This window comes from Camelina sativa, chromosome 17 (genome assembly GCF_000633955.1).
Source record: "Camelina sativa cultivar DH55 chromosome 17, Cs, whole genome shotgun sequence".
NCBI classification, from domain to species: Eukaryota; Viridiplantae; Streptophyta; class Magnoliopsida; order Brassicales; family Brassicaceae; genus Camelina; species Camelina sativa.
The window spans coordinates 5,440,736-5,458,646 of record NC_025701.1 but is presented as its reverse complement, the minus strand read 5'-3'; the positions used below and the strand labels follow the sequence as shown (position 1 = coordinate 5,458,646).

The 17,911-nt window shown below is 38.5% G+C and overlaps 6 protein-coding genes and 1 pseudogene across 6 annotated transcripts in view; 4 read left to right on the top strand and 3 right to left on the bottom strand.

Moving 5' to 3' along the window:
- On the bottom strand, positions 722–1,535 carry LOC104755482 (14.7 kDa heat shock protein). Its single transcript, XM_010477877.1, has 2 exons — positions 1,412–1,535; positions 722–1,313 (listed from the first exon to the last, which is right to left on the bottom strand). Exons 1-2 carry the CDS (start codon positions 1,455–1,457, stop codon positions 997–999), a joined length of 363 nt encoding a protein of 120 aa, XP_010476179.1. The 5' UTR covers positions 1,458–1,535; the 3' UTR covers positions 722–996.
- LOC109129867 lies at positions 2,531–3,295 on the top strand (annotated as a pseudogene).
- Positions 5,911–8,513, top strand: LOC109129866. The gene is made up of 2 exons (XM_019238847.1): positions 5,911–6,943; positions 7,111–8,513. The coding sequence occupies exons 1-2, from the start codon at positions 5,911–5,913 to the stop codon at positions 8,511–8,513; spliced, it is 2,436 nt and encodes an 811-aa protein (XP_019094392.1).
- On the top strand, positions 9,827–10,915 carry LOC109130152 (putative F-box/kelch-repeat protein At1g12170). The gene has a single exon (XM_019239349.1). The coding sequence runs from the start codon at positions 9,827–9,829 to the stop codon at positions 10,907–10,909; it is 1,083 nt and encodes a 360-aa protein (XP_019094894.1). The 3' UTR covers positions 10,910–10,915.
- LOC104755481 (flavin-containing monooxygenase FMO GS-OX-like 1) lies at positions 12,418–14,729 on the bottom strand. The gene is made up of 5 exons (XM_010477874.2): positions 14,152–14,729; positions 13,985–14,055; positions 13,736–13,879; positions 13,432–13,650; positions 12,418–12,995 (listed from the first exon to the last, which is right to left on the bottom strand). Exons 1-5 carry the CDS (start codon positions 14,693–14,695, stop codon positions 12,567–12,569), a joined length of 1,407 nt encoding a protein of 468 aa, XP_010476176.1. The 5' UTR covers positions 14,696–14,729; the 3' UTR covers positions 12,418–12,566.
- LOC104755478 (WEB family protein At1g12150) lies at positions 15,181–17,282 on the top strand. The gene is made up of 3 exons (XM_010477870.1): positions 15,181–15,249; positions 15,459–15,648; positions 15,787–17,282. Exons 2-3 carry the CDS (start codon positions 15,481–15,483, stop codon positions 17,257–17,259), a joined length of 1,641 nt encoding a protein of 546 aa, XP_010476172.1. The 5' UTR covers positions 15,181–15,249; positions 15,459–15,480; the 3' UTR covers positions 17,260–17,282.
- The window catches only part of LOC104755480 (flavin-containing monooxygenase FMO GS-OX5-like), a 5,353-nt gene continuing 4,714 nt past the window's right edge, over positions 17,273–17,911 (bottom strand). Inside the window, exon 5 of the mRNA XM_010477873.1 lies at positions 17,273–17,856. Within this exon, the coding sequence (XP_010476175.1) occupies positions 17,461–17,856 (396 nt within the window). The 3' untranslated portion in view covers positions 17,273–17,460. The remainder of the gene's footprint in view (positions 17,857–17,911) is intronic.

Genomic DNA, 17,911 nt, shown 5'->3' with positions numbered 1-17,911 from the left:
GGTGGATGAGTTGACCGGTGGATGAAATTCTTGGTTTTTCTTTGCGGTTAATATAAATTTTATATTGATTATATAAGATAAAACAAACAAAAGAGTTTAACACAACCATGAAAGATAAACAAGCTTGCTGGGTTAAACAGATAGCGAGACACCGATTATTTAAGGTAAATACAAATGGTAGAAATAATAGTTTCCTTTATTCATGAAGGGGTTGCCCAATTATTCCACCCTGTACTTATTGCTTACTCCTTCTACAAATAGATATATCTTCAAAATTCATTTATTCCAGTGTAATTTTCTCTTTAGTTTTTTTTTTTAATTAAAAACTTCTTAAGACCACCAAGCTCTCTCGAATGAATTCTACTCTTTCTTCCGGGTTCGAGATAAAATCAACTCCTCAAATTTTCAGATATTTTTAAAATTAAAAGATTAAGCTACTGCATGTATCTTTTTTTTTTCCTTTCGTCATTAGCACTAATTGAGTTTGAATGCGATTTTAGTTATCAATTATTTTCCAACTACTGTTTTTCAAATGTCAAAGATTCTTTCTGTACAAATGGGTTTTAGAAATTTCTCCCACTTCCCTTCCAGAAATAGAACTATTACACACTTCGAAACACTTCGAAAGTCATACTCACACAACTAAGCATTTTTAGAGACGAAACTGAGATCTAGAGAAACTAGCATTGAGTTGACCGGTGGATGAAATTCCTGGACTTTCTTTACGCTTAATATAAATTTTTTATTGATTATATAAAATAAAACAAGTAGAAGAGTTTAACACAACCATGAAAGATAAACAAGCTTGCTGGGTTAAACAGATAACGAGACACACCATATAGATGAAACCCTAACAATAGACTAGACACACCGATTATTTAAGAGAAATTAATTAACCCTGACAACACGGGATGGTACCGACCATGCAGATCTGTATTATTCTAGTTTTAATACGACGTAATGAAGCAGCAAACGTTCACTCTTCTTCTTGATTAATTAACCTTGGTGGTACTTAGGAGCGGTGACCCATAATACACCATTGCGAAACTTAATCTTAGCGTTCACCACATCGTAAATCTCTGGGTCAAATTTCACAAAGCCGAAGTATTTGCGTCCGGAGTGGTCGTTCTGGTCCATGGCTTCTTCTGGTATGGAAAATCCAAAGTGGGTTTGTGTGTATTCGTAGGTGCTGTCTGGAGGATATACTTTACAACCCGGAATATCTACTCTCGCAATGCACGAATCCTCCTTAAAAGTCCACCGGACTGGTCCCTTGCCGCCACCGTATTCTTCTATCTTCAGTTTGTAGTTTCCTGTTGTTATTAGATATAACGAACAAGATAATTTAATGAAACAAACAAAGATTGGTTATACTAGTTAGAAGCGAAAACAGATTATAAAGAAAAGGTACCATCACTGGCGGCGGAGGTGGCTGCTCTCGAGGAAGATCCACTCATTCTCGAATTAAGATGTCTTTGGAATCTTTTGATGAGTTTAAGAGTGAGTTGATTGATTTGATGCTAATGGCGATGATCATCTAGTTTCTATTTATAGACTGAAGAAGAGATTGTGATTGATCTGATGCTGTGGGTTTCACCTAACTCGTTTCACCTAACTCTCTTGTTTCGTTTCGAACCTAACTTTATAACTTCCCTCCTCTGCTAAGTTTATAACATCTAACTAACTCTTCAGATTTTCAGATATTTGTAATTAAAAGAACAACAAGCTACTGAAAGACCATATTAATATGTTATTAGGTGCATCAGCTTGACCAGATTAAACACTGTGGTGGCGATGCAGTTACGATCTTCATCTCATGCACCTTTATATACACTAATAAGCGATTATATAAAATTCTCTTTTTTGTGTTATAAAATATAATAAAATCATCCAAAAGTTTACTAATAAAACCTCATAGAATCACATTTCATTTTTTTAAAAAAAAAAAAGAAAAACTCTAAAACAAAATCACAACTACTAAAATTTCAAAATTTTAAAATATTAAAATCCTATCAAATCCTTAAAATATCAAGTTTAATATCCCCACTAAGTAAATTATAAGCATTTACTATATGAATACAAATATAAGTTGTGAAATCTCTATGACATGGAGCTATATATAAATTAAAACATTATGAAAATTAAGCTAGATTTTTCTTTCTTAATTTAGTTAGAACATAACCTTAGATTATTTCAATTAAGAAAAAAAATCAAAATTCCTTTTTTTTATAGTTAATCTATACTATTATATCTATATGTCAATTACATTAAAGTAGCTAGATTATTTCAATTTTACATTAATTGCTACAACTATATTATGAAGANATATATATATATATATATATATATATATATATATATATATTATGTCTTATCTTGGAGAAGGTAAATCTAGCTTAATTTGAAAGGTGTAAGATTATATTCTTTAATTAAAAATCTTTTTTTTCCCTAGTTAACTTTTTTTCTTTAGAATTTATATATTGCATTATGCATATTATGTTGTTAGCTTCATGGTTATAGCGAAAACCAAATGATGCATGTACAACTTCCATGAGAATTGGTAGAAGAAATACTCTATCGTGTTCCGGTTCTATCTATAATCCGATTCAAAATCGTTTGCAAACAATGGTACACACTTTTCAAAAGCAAATCATTCATCAACAACTACTCGGTTCATGTACTTCCTCAATTTTTCATATGGACGGATTCCAAGATGTATTCGGTAAGCGTCAATCTCATCAATGATCCAAAGATAAGGATGCATGAGTTATCTTATTTAGATATTCCTTATAAGAATGTCATGGATATACACTTCCTTCCTTGTGATGGCTTATTGTTTTGTCGCTCGTGGTCATGGAATAATAAAGCAGCGATTTGGAACCCGTGTTTAAGACAAACTAGATGGATCGAGGGTAAATACAGAGATTTCATGTTTCGTGGCATAGGATATGCTAGTGGTAAACCTGAAAAGGTTTACAACATCTTCGGTTCAAGTGGTTATGGGAGAAAAACTGATATCTACGAGTTAGAAAATAATGAGTGGAAGTGTACAAATTCTTCTCCTGAAGTACGTATCCGCACATGTATTGATGTGTCTTTGAATGGAAATTTATATTGGATTGATTATGATCATGAGACCGATAACTATCTTATCCAAAGTTTCAATTTTTCGAAAGAAGTATATAAAGTTTTTTGTGTTCTACCGTGGAATATGAACTCTTACAATTTCCCCGCCCTCTCAACCTTTAAGAAAGATCGACTTTCAGTGTTAAAAAGAATCAATGTAAACCAATAAAGGAGATCCCAGGGGCAAGTGCGGGTGGGAAAACATGCTTTTAGAGCGGTCCAACACGGTTATCCTCAACAGTCACATAACCGTTGGTTTTAAGAAACGGGAAATGATACTTGTAACCAGTGCAATGAATTATTGCATCAGCAAAAACCACTTTACCGTTTTTGAATACCACGGAACCATCCTCGCTGGCGCGGTATATCTACATCATATCAAAGGAACTTTTAAGAAATCAAAATGTTAGATGTCTTGAGGAAGATCCACTCATTCTCGAATTAAGATGTCTTTGGAATCTGTTGATGAGTTTAAGAGTGAGTTGATTGATCTGAATATCTGATGCTAGTTGCTATTTATAGACTGAAGAAGATATTTTGTGTCTCTAAAAGGGTCTAGGCTACATTATACTAGGCCAACTTGATACGCCCATTATATCGATCAACATAAAACTAACAAACTATAGGAACAAAGTATGAATATTTATAATGTTTGATGACGAACGTCTCACTCACTTATCCAAAATTCTTCGGTAACACAACAGGCAAAGGAACCATCGTGTTAATTATGCTTGAGGAAAAGTGATAAAAATAACAGAGTGAGAGAGTGAGAGAGTGAGAGAGAGAGATCCCCCATCCCCGACGTCGGCCTCACGCCGGTGGTCGGAAATTTCTTCACCAAATGCCGAAAAAGAAGCGGAAGCCCATTCGCGGGACAGTCCCGGGGTCATCGAAATTCGCGCTAGTTCAAGCTCGAGCTGCAGCCCCTTCACATTCAAAATCTCGTCTTCAGGAAAAGGCGTTGACACCAGGAAGAGGAGAAACCCTCATTACCGCCTCTCCCCCGACCCTAGACCCTCCAGTTTCTTCCATCGTTGACCCACCTTCTCCCAATTCCACCCCAGATCTGTTCAAAAATGCTCCCTCGGGAACTGTGCAAACCCAAGATTTGATCTCCAAATCGTCATCTTTAGTCTCCACTGTTGACAGCCCAGCCTCCGGTGTTGAGACTGCTACATCATCCGGGATTACTCTGACACCTCCGTGTCCAACCCTTGCCAACGCAACCGCCCCTTCAACGGTCTTGGCAAACTCTACACCCCAGCCGGTGAACCTAGCTCCCCCAAAGTAGGATGTTCCCGCGGTGGTGTTACAAAACTCCCCTGATACCAACACACAGGGTAAAGGCTACGACATTTGGGCAGCCTCAGTGAAAGGTCCATCTCGAAAGCTCCAAAAGGAGGGCTCCCCATTCACCCTACCGTCAAGAGAGCTGTGTGTAAACATCCCAAACGCAGTAATTGAGCGGAACAAAAAGACTTGGGATTTTTTCATCATTGGTCAATTTTACTCTGACCCCCCATCGCAGGGCTAGATCCACAACATAGTAAATGGGATCTGGAGCAAGCAATACCGTGACATCTCTGTTTCTAAATTGGAAGGTAATGCTTTCCTCTTCCGTATCCCAAACTCGCTCACCCGTCGTAGAGTGGTAAACCAGCGCCTATGGCAAATAGAGGGACAGACGATGTTTGTGGCAAATTGGGAACCAGGAGTAATCCCGGCGAAACCTGAACTCTCATCGGCTCCCATTTGGCTGGAGTTAAGAAATATACCTTTCCAGTTCTTCCATGAAGAAGGTCTCCAACATATAGCGGGTATGGTGGGAGATCCTCAATGTCTTCACCCTTCTACAGCAAACAAAACGAACCTCGAAGTGGCAAAGGTTCTTACCATCATAGACCCTCGGCGCCCTCTTCCGGAGGCAGTAAACGTCCAGTTTGATTCGGGTGAAATATCTAGGATCGTGGTCTCCAGCCCTTGGATGCCACCGGTCTGCTCGCATTGTAAGGAGATTGGTCATAGTCTGCGTCACTGTAGAACTGCTCCTGTTACCTGCACAAAATGCTCTTCTACCACGCATGTCTCTAATCTTTGCCCAAAGTTGTCAGAAACGAAGAACAAACAAGGAGGAGCTCAGCGAAGAAGGCGATCACGGACACCAAGACCCCTCCAAGTGCAAAACCCTGCTATGGAATGGAAAGTTAAAGCATCTCAAGCGAAGGTCGTGTCCAAAGCTCAGAAATGTAGTAGTTCCGGTGTCAACCGAGGCATTCCTGAAACTGAACCAGACAAACAACCCTCAGTGCACTCGAGTAATTCGGTATCATCTCAGACTGAATCTGAAGCAATCCCTTTTGAGGAGGATGAGGACGTCGCCGGTGATTCTTCTGATATACTGTCGACGGACTCTAAGGAAGAGAGGTTTATACGAGTGTTGTCCAAAAGACAACAGAAAATCCAACGAGGCAAGGGCCTCAAAAACTCTTTTTAATTATGTATACAAACCTTTTTTGTTGGAATGTCAGGGGCTTTAATATAGCTAGCCACCGACGCGGATTTAAGAAATGGATTAGGGCGAATAAGCCTGTTTTTGGAGGTGTCATAGAGACACATGTAAAGCAGCCTAAGGAGCTGAAGTTTATAAACAACCTGCTTCCAGGTTGGTCTTTTGTGGAGAATTATAGCTTCTCTGAGTTGGGAAAGATATGAGTGATGTGGGATCCAAGTGTTCAGGTGACCCTAGTGACCAAATCACTCTAGATGATTACTTGTGAGGTGGTGATGCCTGGTGAGCAGAGTTCTATTATTATCTCCGTCGTCTATGCGTCAAATGCAGAAGATCAAAGGAAAGAGTTGTGGAAGGAAATTGTAGTCATGGGTACATCCCAGCTTGTCTCAAACAAACCTTGGATCCTATTGGGTGATTTTAACCAAATCTTGCACCCTCATGAGCATTCAAGGTACTTACATCCAAACGTTGACCATAATATCAGAGACTTCAAAAGCTGCCTTCTGGACGCAGAGCTCGCGGATTTAGTCTTCAGAGGAAATTCCTTCACTTGGTGGAATAAGAACAAAGAGAGGCCTGTAGCAAAAAAGCTCGACCGTATCCTAGTAAATGAATCTTGGAACATCAAATACCCCTCCTCACTTGCCACCTTTGGAGAACCAGACTTCTCTGACCATGCCTCCTGTGGGGTGACGCTTGATGCTACTCAAATCAGAGCAAAGAGGCCATTCAAGTTTTATAACTACCTCTTTCAGAATGCGGAGTTTATAACTCTGATCAGAGCAAACTGGTTCTCATTAAATATAGTAGGATCGGCTATGTATCGTGTCTCCAAGAAGCTCAAGTCTTTGAAAAAACCAATAAAGGACTTCAGTAGACAAAACTATTCGGATTTGGAGAAACGCACTCTGGAAGCACATGAAAACCTTCTCTCGTGCCAAAGGTCCACTCTCGCTGATCCGACTGCGACAAATGCAATGATGGAATTGGAAGCCCAAACAAAGTGGACTGTCCTCGCCGCTGCTGAAGAGAGCTTCTTTTACCAGAAATCAAGGGTTACATGGTTTGCGGAGGGAGACGGTAATACTAGATATTTCCACCGAATGGCAGACTCTCGAAAGGCTATCAACACCATACATTGCATGAAGGATGACCATGGAAATAGTTTTGATACCCAGGAGGAAATCACATCGCATTGTGCTGATTACTTTGAAAATCTATTGACTGAGGAGGAAGACCCTTGCACAATGGAGCAGGCAGATATGGACCTCCTCCTTACTTTCCGATGTTCCCCTGCCCAGAAAAGTGCTCTGGAAAAGCCTTTCACCGATGATGGAATGCTACCACCCTAGCTCTCATCCCCAAGTCGCAAAACGCAACCAAAGCATCAGAATTCAGGCCAATTTCGTGCCTAAACACGCTATATAAGGTCATAGCAAAGCTGCTAACTGCCAGGCTCCAATGTCTTCTAGCGGATGTGATCTCTCCGTCTCAATCTGCTTTCCTCCCTGGAAGATCACTGGCCGAGAATGTCCTACTTGCCACTAAACTAGTCCATGGATACAACTGGCGTAATATCTCCCCAAGAGGAATGCTTAAGGTTGATTTACGTAAAGCTTTTGACTCTGTGCGATGGGATTTTGTCATCTCAGCTCTACGAGCCATTCAAGTCCCTCAACGTTTCATTGACTGGGTGTACCAGTGCATAAGCACTCCAACCTTCACTGTATCGGTAAATGGCTGCAATGGTGGTTTTTTCAAAAGCTCCAAGGGTTTAAGACAGGGAGATCCCCTCTCACCGTACCTCTTTGTTTTGGCCATGGAAGTCTTTTCAAAGCTCCTACAATCCAGATACGACGCAGGCTATATCCATTACCACCCACAGGCTCTGGATCCATCTATCTCTCACTTAATGTTCGCCGACGACGTCATGATATTCTTTGACGGTGGGCATTCCTCTCTCCATGGTATATGCGAAACTCTTGATGATTTTGCTTCTTGGTCTGGGCTGAAAGTGAACAGAGACAAGAGTCAGCTTTTTCACGCAGGTTTGAATACAAATGAGTGCAATGAAATTGTAGCCTATGGTTTTCCTCAAGGTACTCTACCTATCAGATATATGGGGCTTCCTTTGATGCATCGCAAGCTCAAAATCGCGGAATACGAACCCCTCCTGGAGAAACTCACCAGTAGATTCAGATCTTGGGCAACCAAATCACTGTCTTTCACGGGCAGACTCCAGCTGATCTCTACTGTCATTTTCGGATCAATCAACTTTTGGATGTCCACTTTCCTTCTTCCAAAGGGATGCATACAAAAGATAGAGAGCTTATGTGCAAAATTCCTTTGGTCTGGAAATATTGACGAGGTAAAAGGTGCAAAGGTTGCTTGGGAAACAGTCTGCCTGCCAAAAACTGAAGGAGGCCTCGGTCTTAGAAGATTAACAGAATGGAACAAAACCTTAAACCTCAGGCTTATTTGGTCTTTATTCAAACCTGGAAACTCTCTGTGGTCCGCGTGGAACCATCAACACCATATCAGGAACTCCACTTTCTGGGCAGTGACAAGCACAAACAAAGACTCTGCATCCTGGAAAACTCTCCTGTCTCTCAGACCGTTGGCAGCGAAGTTCATAAAATGCAGAGTCGGAAATGGTCGACGAGCATCTTTCTGGTATGACAACTGGACCTCCCTTGGTCCTTTAATAAACCGCATTGGAGACCATGGAGATCGTTCCCTGCGAATTCCTTTGCTGGCAAAAGTCGCAGACGCCATATTAAACGAGGAGTGGAAGCTCCCTCTTACCAGGTCGGACCCGGCAAGGGCAATCCTCGATCACCTCCGAACATTACCCATCCCAAATGATCACTCGTAGGATGACGAATACATATGGTGCGTGGATGACAAGATCTGCCAAGGTTTCTCCACACTGAAAACATGGGACGCTCTAAGACCGAATGCAAATAAGAAAGATTGGGCGACTTCAGTCTGGTTCAATGGTGCTGTTCCTCGCTTGGCTTTTAACATGTGGATAGCTACTCTAAACAGGCTCCCCACCAGACAGCGCATTTTAACCTGGGGTCTGACTCAATCCGACGCCTGCTGTCTGTGCTCCATAGCCTCAGAATCCCGTGATCACCTCTTTTTGGTGTGCGAATTCTCTGCCCAGGCTTGGAAGCTGGTTTTTTCAAGACTCTGCCCTCGTCAACGGCTGTTCTCGTCTTGGTCTGAGATGCTATCATGGACTAGATCTACTTCCACTCTCGCCCCCTCCCTTTTAAGGAAGCTTCTTGCACAGGTTGTTGTCTACAATATCTGGAGGCAACGGAACAACATCCTGCACAACTCAACCAGACTCCCATCTCAGTTCATCTTCACTTTCGTAGATCGTGAAGTCAGGGACATCATAACTTCCCGAGGTACCAGAAAGCTATGGGAGCGCTTACTACCGCTATGGAACTAATGTTTGTCACCCTACTCTTTCCCAACCTATTGTAACCTTGTTTTATTTTTTTGCCAAGGTTGCCATTTGTTTAAGGCGATGCAACTATTTTGTAAAACCCTTATATTTCATTTATATGATATTTACATGTTTAGCAAAAAAAAAAAAATTCTTTGGTAACTTTATCAAATCCAATGAGACTAGTTGATTACTCCCCACATTTTGACACTTGGGTCAATCAAATTCTTATATATGAAATCTGGAGTAAGTAAATTATAAGCAATTAACTATATGAATACAATATAAATTATGAAATCTCTATGACATGGAGCTATATCATATAAACTAATATATATATATATATATAATGAAAATTAAGCTAGATTTTTGTTTCTTAATTTAGTTAAAACATAACCTTAGATTATTTCAATTAAGAATAAAAAAAAATCAATATTCCTTTTTTTATATAGTTAATCTATATTATATCTATATGTCAATTACATTAAAGTAGCTAGATTATTTCAATTTTACATTAATTGCTACAACTATATTATGAAGATGTAAGATATATATTATGTCTTATCTTGGAGGAGGTAAATCTAGCTTAATTTGTAAGATGTAAGATTATATTCTTTAATTCAAAATCTTCTTTAATTAAATTTTATTTTTTTCCTAGTTAACTTTTTTCTTTAGAATTTATATATTGCATATTATGTTGTTAGCTTCATTGTTACAACGAAAACCAAATGATGCATGTACAACTTCCATGGGAATTGGTAGAAGAAATACTCTATCGTGTTCCGGTTCTATCTGTAATTCGATTCAAAATCGTTTGCAAACAATGGTACACACTTTTCAAAAGCAAATCATTCATCAACAACTACTCGGTTCATGTACTTCCTCAATTTTTCATATGGACGGATTCCAAGATGTATTCGGTAAGCGTCAATCTCAGCAGTGATCCAAAGATAAGGATGCATGAGTTACCTTTAGATATTCCTTATTTTAATAATGCCTTCCGTACAAACTTCCTTCCTTGTGATGGCTTATTGTTTTGTGACTCGTGGTCATGGAGAAATAAAGCTGCGATTTGGAACCCCTGGTTAAGACAAACTAGATGGATCGAGGGTAAAAAGAAAGATTTCTTGTTTCGTGGCATAGGATATGATAGTGGTAAACCTGAAAAGGTTTACAACATCTTTGGTTCAACAAGTGGAAAAATTGATATCTACGATTTAGAAAATAATGAGTGGAAGTATACAAATTCTTCTCGTCAATTACAGATCCGCACAGGTACTGATGTGTCTTTGAATGGAAATTTATATTGGGCTGTTTCTGATCAAAAGACCGATAACTATCTTATCCAAAGTTTCAATTTTTCGAAAGAAGTATATAAAGTTTTTTGTGTTCTACCGTGGAATAAGAACTCTTACAATTTCCCGGCCCTCTCAACCTTTAAGAAAGATCGGCTTTCAGTGTTAAAAAGAATCATTGGAGCAAATAATATAATTGAGGTATGGGTGACAAAAAACAAGATTAACAATGACGATGGGGAGCATGTAACGTGGATAAACTTTACGACGGTTTCTATACCTATTTCTGTGGGATTTCCTCCAAGTTACTTCATCGATAATGTTTACAAAAAAAGTTTCGTCATGTGTTGTAAGGATGAAAATAAACAGCTTTGCATTTATATTGTGAGGGGCAATGCGTTGACGAAGATTCAAATAGACGTTGAGGCTAAAGATTATATTAATCATTGTTCCTATGTTCCCAGTTTGACACCAATTCCTGAAAAGAGTTCAGATTTTCAAGAACTAAAATATTAATATTTATTATTATGGACTGCTTGTTGTTTTTTAACCAGTTATATAAATTGATTTAAGAGTATTGTCTTTTTAAAAACATATATATATATATACATATATAATATTTTTGTTGAAATAATAATATATATATATATATTTAAAATATCGTAAAGAGCGGATGTTTACTTGAATAGAAGAAAAAGTAATAACATGTCGTTATATAAGGTCTAATTAAACGAGCAATGTAGGTAATATTCTCTTACAAGTTATATCTATGTGACATGGGGTGTTTTGTTATAATATACATAAACTATAAGCAAAAAGACTCATTCCCTCCAGCACAATTTTCATTTTAATATATTTAGTTAAAATTTTCTTTTGAAACGAATTTGCTACTACTCTAATTCAATGATAGATAAACATTTAATTATATTAAGAAAAAGGAACAGCTGATCTAGTTAAGTAGGTGGCATGATGTGTAAAATGATATCTACACAGTTAAAAAAATATGACCAAAAAAAACGACTCTTTCCTCTGCAAATGGTTCATTATTAGAGAATTCACAATATTTAAATTGACAAATTTGTTAAAAACAAACATTATTGTAACTTTGCAAGACATTGCTTCTACTATAAATAGATAACCTCACCCTCATTGCTCAAATATGTTCACTCAACAAAGAATCTCATAACACATACAATTTATTTTCTTCAGCAGCAGTAATGTCTAGTAGTGCAATCCTAGGTTCTGAATTGGACGCCAGCCTTGTGGTAAAGTTTCTATTTTTTTCCTTTTTATTATAAATGTAAAATTTTATTCAAAATATTATAAATTTTATACTACTAGTTTTATATTTAATCATTCTAGTTTGGATTTTGGTGAACGATCAGATCATTTGTCTGTCTTTAGAAAAAAAAAAATGTGATGCAGTTTTTCTTTATAATTAAGAATGTTTTTAATCAATTTATGTGATTTTATAGGCGAGTGAGATTGACGTTGTACCAAAGACAGTGGAGGAAGAACCAGTGGTGGAGTCGGTGGAGACCAAGCAGCCCGAAGAACCCGTTGTGACAGAAACACCGGAGGTGACTCCGGTTGAACCTGAAGAAGTCAACGTTGATATCGATGTCGAGGAGTAACATGGCAAGAAACTTACTGTGACTCTATATTACATGATTGCATTTGGTTCATATTTTCTATAAAAATGTGTTTTTATGTCGTTACGGTATCTTTGGCTTTTGGTTTGGAATGATTTGTGATAATAAAACAAAAAGTTTGGATTCTTATTTTGCGATAATTTGGTAATCGTTTAATAAAAACTTAACACTATAATCAAAATAGGCCCCTAATCTGGAATTTAAGAACAAAAATAAGCATGTTACATGTACAAACGGGGAAAGTTGTGCGATAGAGTATAAAAGAACTAGTGTAGTCAAATATGTTAGATAGTAAATTTTTACATTGATCAAAATATATATGTTAATTTTAAACTAGGGATATTAAAATTAGCTTTTAACTAACACCTTAAATAACGGAAAATCATTTAATTATTTGATCATGTTTACAACTTTTATTAAGAATGTGTCCACTAGTTCTCAACTTAACAAATTACAGTTCCAATATTCAGACTGCAACTGTTCCCTTTGTCACGTTTCAAACATCTTCCATGGATCAACAACTACGAAGAACAATCTTGGTTCGATTTCAATTTGGCGAATTCACGGTACACTTCTTCAATGAGTTGATCAGCGTCCCATCGATCGCGATAACTATCTCCACCAAAGAAAACTTTCTTGATAGCCACGTTGTATAGTCGCTCTCTCCAAGGTTCTATGGATGCGCAACCACACTGTTCCGCTATCCAGTTGAAATAATCACTTTGAGAGATCACAACTTCATCCTCCGGTTTAAATGTCCCGAGCATTGGATTCCCTTGAGGATCGGTCAGAAAATGTGTATATCTCTTAGGGATCCCCAAATCTTCAAGCTTCGCGTAGAAAGCTATAGCCTCTTCCATCATCTTACCCTCTGAGGGAAGCTTAGCCCGTCCGGACAGAACCGAAGCAACCCACTTGCTCTGGATTTCAAACATAAAGAACTGAAGTCCCTGGATTATAACAAGTTAAAGAACAAAGATCAAACCAAATAATGAGCCCAATAGAAAATCAAAATAAAAATCACTTGTTAGAAGATCTAATACATTATACCATCATGTAATTCAATAACGTTCACTGGCGGACCCAGAAAATATTTTTACCTGGGTCATAGGGAGGATTGAACCCTGGTTTAGGTGTGTCAAAGTCTATTATATACCATATTTCTATACAAAAAATCTTCATTTCAATATGAATGGTGGGTCAATTGAACCCCCTTTCTTCTTAATAGGTCCGCCAGTGATAACGTTACCGCCTTATGAACAAACACTTGACCCTAAATTTATCCTAACGTTCCTCTTAGAAAACTGTATATTCAAAAGATTATCCAAACATTCTAAATTTCTTAAAATCTAATTTCTATCTTTAACATGTAGTAGTCATACTAACCATGAAAGGTAAACCAATAAAGGAGATCCCAGGGGCAAGTGCGGGTGGGAAAACATGCTTGTAGAGCGGTCCAACACGGTTATCCTCAACAGTCACATAACCGTTGGTTTTAAGAAACGGGAAATGATACTTGTAACCAGTGCAATGAACTATTGCATCCGCAAAAACCACTTTACCGTTTTTGAATACCACGGAACCATCCTCGCGGGCGCGGTATATCTACATCATATCAAAGAAACTTTTAAGAAATCAAAATAAGATCATATTCATATTCTCAACTATCTTTTTTTCATATTTTATCTACCGGGGGATGAAGCCGTAGGTTGTTGTAACCGCTGTACGACTCAGATGTAACCCCTTTAGCTGAGATATGGACTTCTTTTGCCATGCTTGCTATGTCGCTGCTAATGTCGTTTCCACTAGCTTGACCTCCTATCACTATCACTACCTACAAACATGTCAAACCACAAATCAACGTAGAGATTTTAAACGAAACTATATAAGTATAAGGAGCTAAGATTATTAGGTAAATTAATAGATTTTGGCAAAAGACCTGATCTTTGAATTGATCTGGAATCCGATAATTGTGGCTATGAAACTGCTTTCCTGGCCATGAATCTATCCCTAAAAGACTTAAAAAACGAGATAATTAAGAAACTAATCAACCATTAATTACATACTAATCCCACTTTTTTAATTAAACCAAACAATATTACTAACCAGGAATATGAGCAATACGAGGCTCAGTGTAGTGACCATTGCAAACAACGACCGCGTCGAAGGTTTCTTCGCCGGAGACACCACTAGAGCTCTTAAACTGAACTCTCCATCTACGGCTATCCTTCTCCGTCGGCTCCACACACAAAACCTCCGTCTCGAATCTAACCATCTCGTCGATCTTGAACTCCTTGGCGAAATCTTGAAGGTACTTCAAGACTTCCCTATGGTCCGGGTACCGTCTCGGGTCGCCGTCATCGGATCGGGTTACGAACGGAAAGTCACTGTAACCCATACATTCTCGTGGTAGATTGGTGCGGAGGGATTCGTAGACGCTCGAGTGGACGACGGTTCGATCCGGGTCAACGCTAAGTGAGTCGAGTTCGACTCGATCCGTGTACATCCAAAGTCCTCCAACATGTTTCTCACGCTCGAAAGCGATGACGGTGTGACCTTCACGGCGAAGCTCTCGAGCCGCTACGAGTCCGGCGGCTCCGAGTCCGATCACGGCCACGTGACGACCACGTGAGGGGATTAAGCTGGTCATAATAGTGTGAAGTCAATTTGTCAAACAACTTGGACTGTCATTAATCAGATTCCTTGAAAGCGGTGTTGCATATTTACTTATAATAAGTAAAGAGACCCTATAGTTATGGAATATTTCTAATTCGACCTCTAATTATGTTTTACAACATTATCAACCCAAAAATCTCTACAATGCTCAGATTTACGTAGCCATCTATATATAAGATAAATATGTTTTGTAATTGTTGTAACCAGAATTTGTTTTATTTTAGTTATTTTTTCTTATAACATGCTGATGAAAACTTGTGGGGGAATTGAAAATTTTATGAGTTCTTAAAAGTTCATAAATAAAATAAATTAAAAAAGGAGATTTGAGACAGAGAGACGTGGGTGCAGACAGAAGAAGGAAAGGTGTCGTGCCATCAACTAAGTTTCTATAAATAGATCGAAGAGACAAAATGGATTAATAACCAATCAAAAATCCCGTTATTGTAGAGGAAGAAAGAGATTATATAAGAAGAAGACAATAAGAAAAAAAAAGCCAAACAAAAGAACACAAAGACAGAGAAACTCAAGGTACGTACATTGTCTCCTTTCGATTCATCTAATCTCTTCCAATCACGCTATTGATTGTTGTTATGCATGTCTTCACGGTTTTTGCTATGTAAAAATTGTTATTGTGGTTATTAGTTTTATTGAATAATATGACGATCATGTTAGGATTATGATATCTTTTCATCATGTTTTTCTTCAGTTTGTGATTCGTTAAAAAAATGTTTGTGTAGGTATTGGGGAAAATAGTAGATAATGGTTAACATTAGAGTACGAAAAGGTCCGGAATCTCCGAGGACGATGGAGGTGGGAGAGATAGACACAAGAGCACCGTTCCAATCGGTCAAAGCTGCGGTGAGCTTGTTTGGCGAAGTTGTATCTAGGCAAAGAAGTACACCAAGGAGGTCTCGCCTTTCCTCTGAGGTAATTAATTTAATAACAACTTCATGGATCATATATATGTCTGATCAAGAACGGGTTGTATTCATGTTTCTAGAGATTTGTTTAGGTGATGAATCGAATGTAGGCAAAGTTTTAACCCTTTCTTTTGATATGTTTCAGAACGTTTGCGATAAAGAAACACAGCTAATGCTAGTCCACAAGGAATTCATCAAGATCAAACAAAAGCTAGACAACGCTGAAAGCACTAGATCTCGTGCTCTTGCTGATCTTTCAAAGGCAAAGAAAACAATGGAAGATCTTAAAAACAAACTTGAGACAGTCAACAAGTCTAAGCAATCCGCTATTGACACCAAAGAAACTGTCCAACAGCGTGAAGAACAGCTTGAGCATGATAAGTCTCATGGCTCTCCTCCTCACCACCACGAACTTGACATTGCTAGAGAACAATATCTCTCTACCACCGTTGAACTTGATGCTGCAAAGCAACAACTCAACAAAATCAGACAGAGCTTTGATTCTGCTATGGATTTCAAAACCACAGCCTTAAACCAGGCTGCAGAAGCCCAACGTGCACTCCAAGCCAACTCTGCTAAGGTTAACGAGCTTTCTAAGGAGATTTCGGATATGAAAGATGCTATTCATCAGCTCAAGCTAGCAGCCGCTCAGAATCTGCAGGAACACGCAAATATTGTGAAGGAGAAAGACGATTTACGAGAATGTTACAGAACTGCTGTTGAGGAGGCAGAGAAGAAACTTCTAGTCTTGAGGAAAGAATATGAGCCTGAGCTGTCAAGAACTCTTGAGGCCAAACTAATAGAGACAACCTCAGAGATTGATATTTTACGGGAGGAGATGAAGAAAGCTCATGAATCTGAGATGAACACGGTTAAAATAATTACAAATGAGCTTAACGAGGCTACGATGAGGCTACAGGAAGCTGCTGATGACGAATCCTCTCTCCGAAGCTTGGTGAATTCTCTCAGGATGGAGCTAGAAGACTTGAGAAGAGAACGTGAAGAGCTTCAGCAAAAAGAAGCAGAGAGGTTAGAGATTGAGGAAGCAAAAAAGATGGAAGCGCTAAAGGAAGAGAGCTTGAAACTGGAGCAAATGAAATCAGAAGCTATGGAAGCAAGAAACGAAGCTGAAAACATGAATAGGAAGATAGAGAGCTTGAAGAAAGAAACCGAGACCGCAATGATAGCTGCAGAGGAAGCTGAAAAGAGACTAGAGCTTGTTATAAGAGAAGTCGAAGAGGCTAAATCAGCTGAAGAGAAAGTCCGGGAAGAGATGAAGATGATATCTCAGAAGCAAGAGAGCAAGAAACATGACGAATCATCTGGTTCAAAGATAAAAATTACGATTCAAGAGTTTGAATCTTTGAAACGTGGAGCAGGGGAAACAGAGACTGCAATCGAAAAGAAGTTGGCAGCTATAGCAGCTGAACTCGAAGAGATAAACGCTAGAAAAACTGAAGCGGATACTAAGTTAGCAGCAAACCTTAAAGCGATAGAGGAGATGAAGCACGCAACGGATCTGGCTCATAAGTCAGCAGAATCTGCAGAAGCCGCAAAGAGCGTGGTGGAAAGTGAGTTGAAGAGATGGCGTAAACAAGAAGATGTACATAATGCTTAAGGCTAATTCCATCTGTATAAAACTTTGTTTCATTCCAACATTCAAAGATAAAAAGACAATGAAAATGTTTAAGAATTAACCTCAAGTGTTTATCAAATGATAAACTTTTTGAAGGCTTTTATTCTTACACGACAACAAAGAACAACACAAGCAACACAACAACATACAGACATGTGAATCATTTGTCCAAGGAATCAATCATCATTTTCCGGATTCCAATAACTCAGAAGGAAGACTCTTGATTAGCTTCTGTCTCAAGAAATCCTCATAAGCCTCAACAATGAGATGATCATCGTCCCACTTATCACGGAAAGTCTCTGGTTGTGTGGCAAGTCTGACATAGCCGCCATCAAGTTCTTGAAATCTCCACTGCTCACCAGGCGGTGCACCAACTTGCTCGGCTATCCAGTTGAGGTATTGAACATTACCCGCACCAAGTCTATGTGTGTATCTCTTAGGAAACCCGTGAGTATCACGTATTGCATAATCGGCAGTAACATCTTCCATCATTTTCTCTTCTGAAGGAAGCTTGATCCGACCGGATAAAACTGCAGCCACCCACTTGCTTTGGAGCTCAAACATAGGGAATAGCAGTGTCTGATTTAAGATTAGAAAACACAATTTGTTTAGAGAATATTTAAAAAAAAAAAAA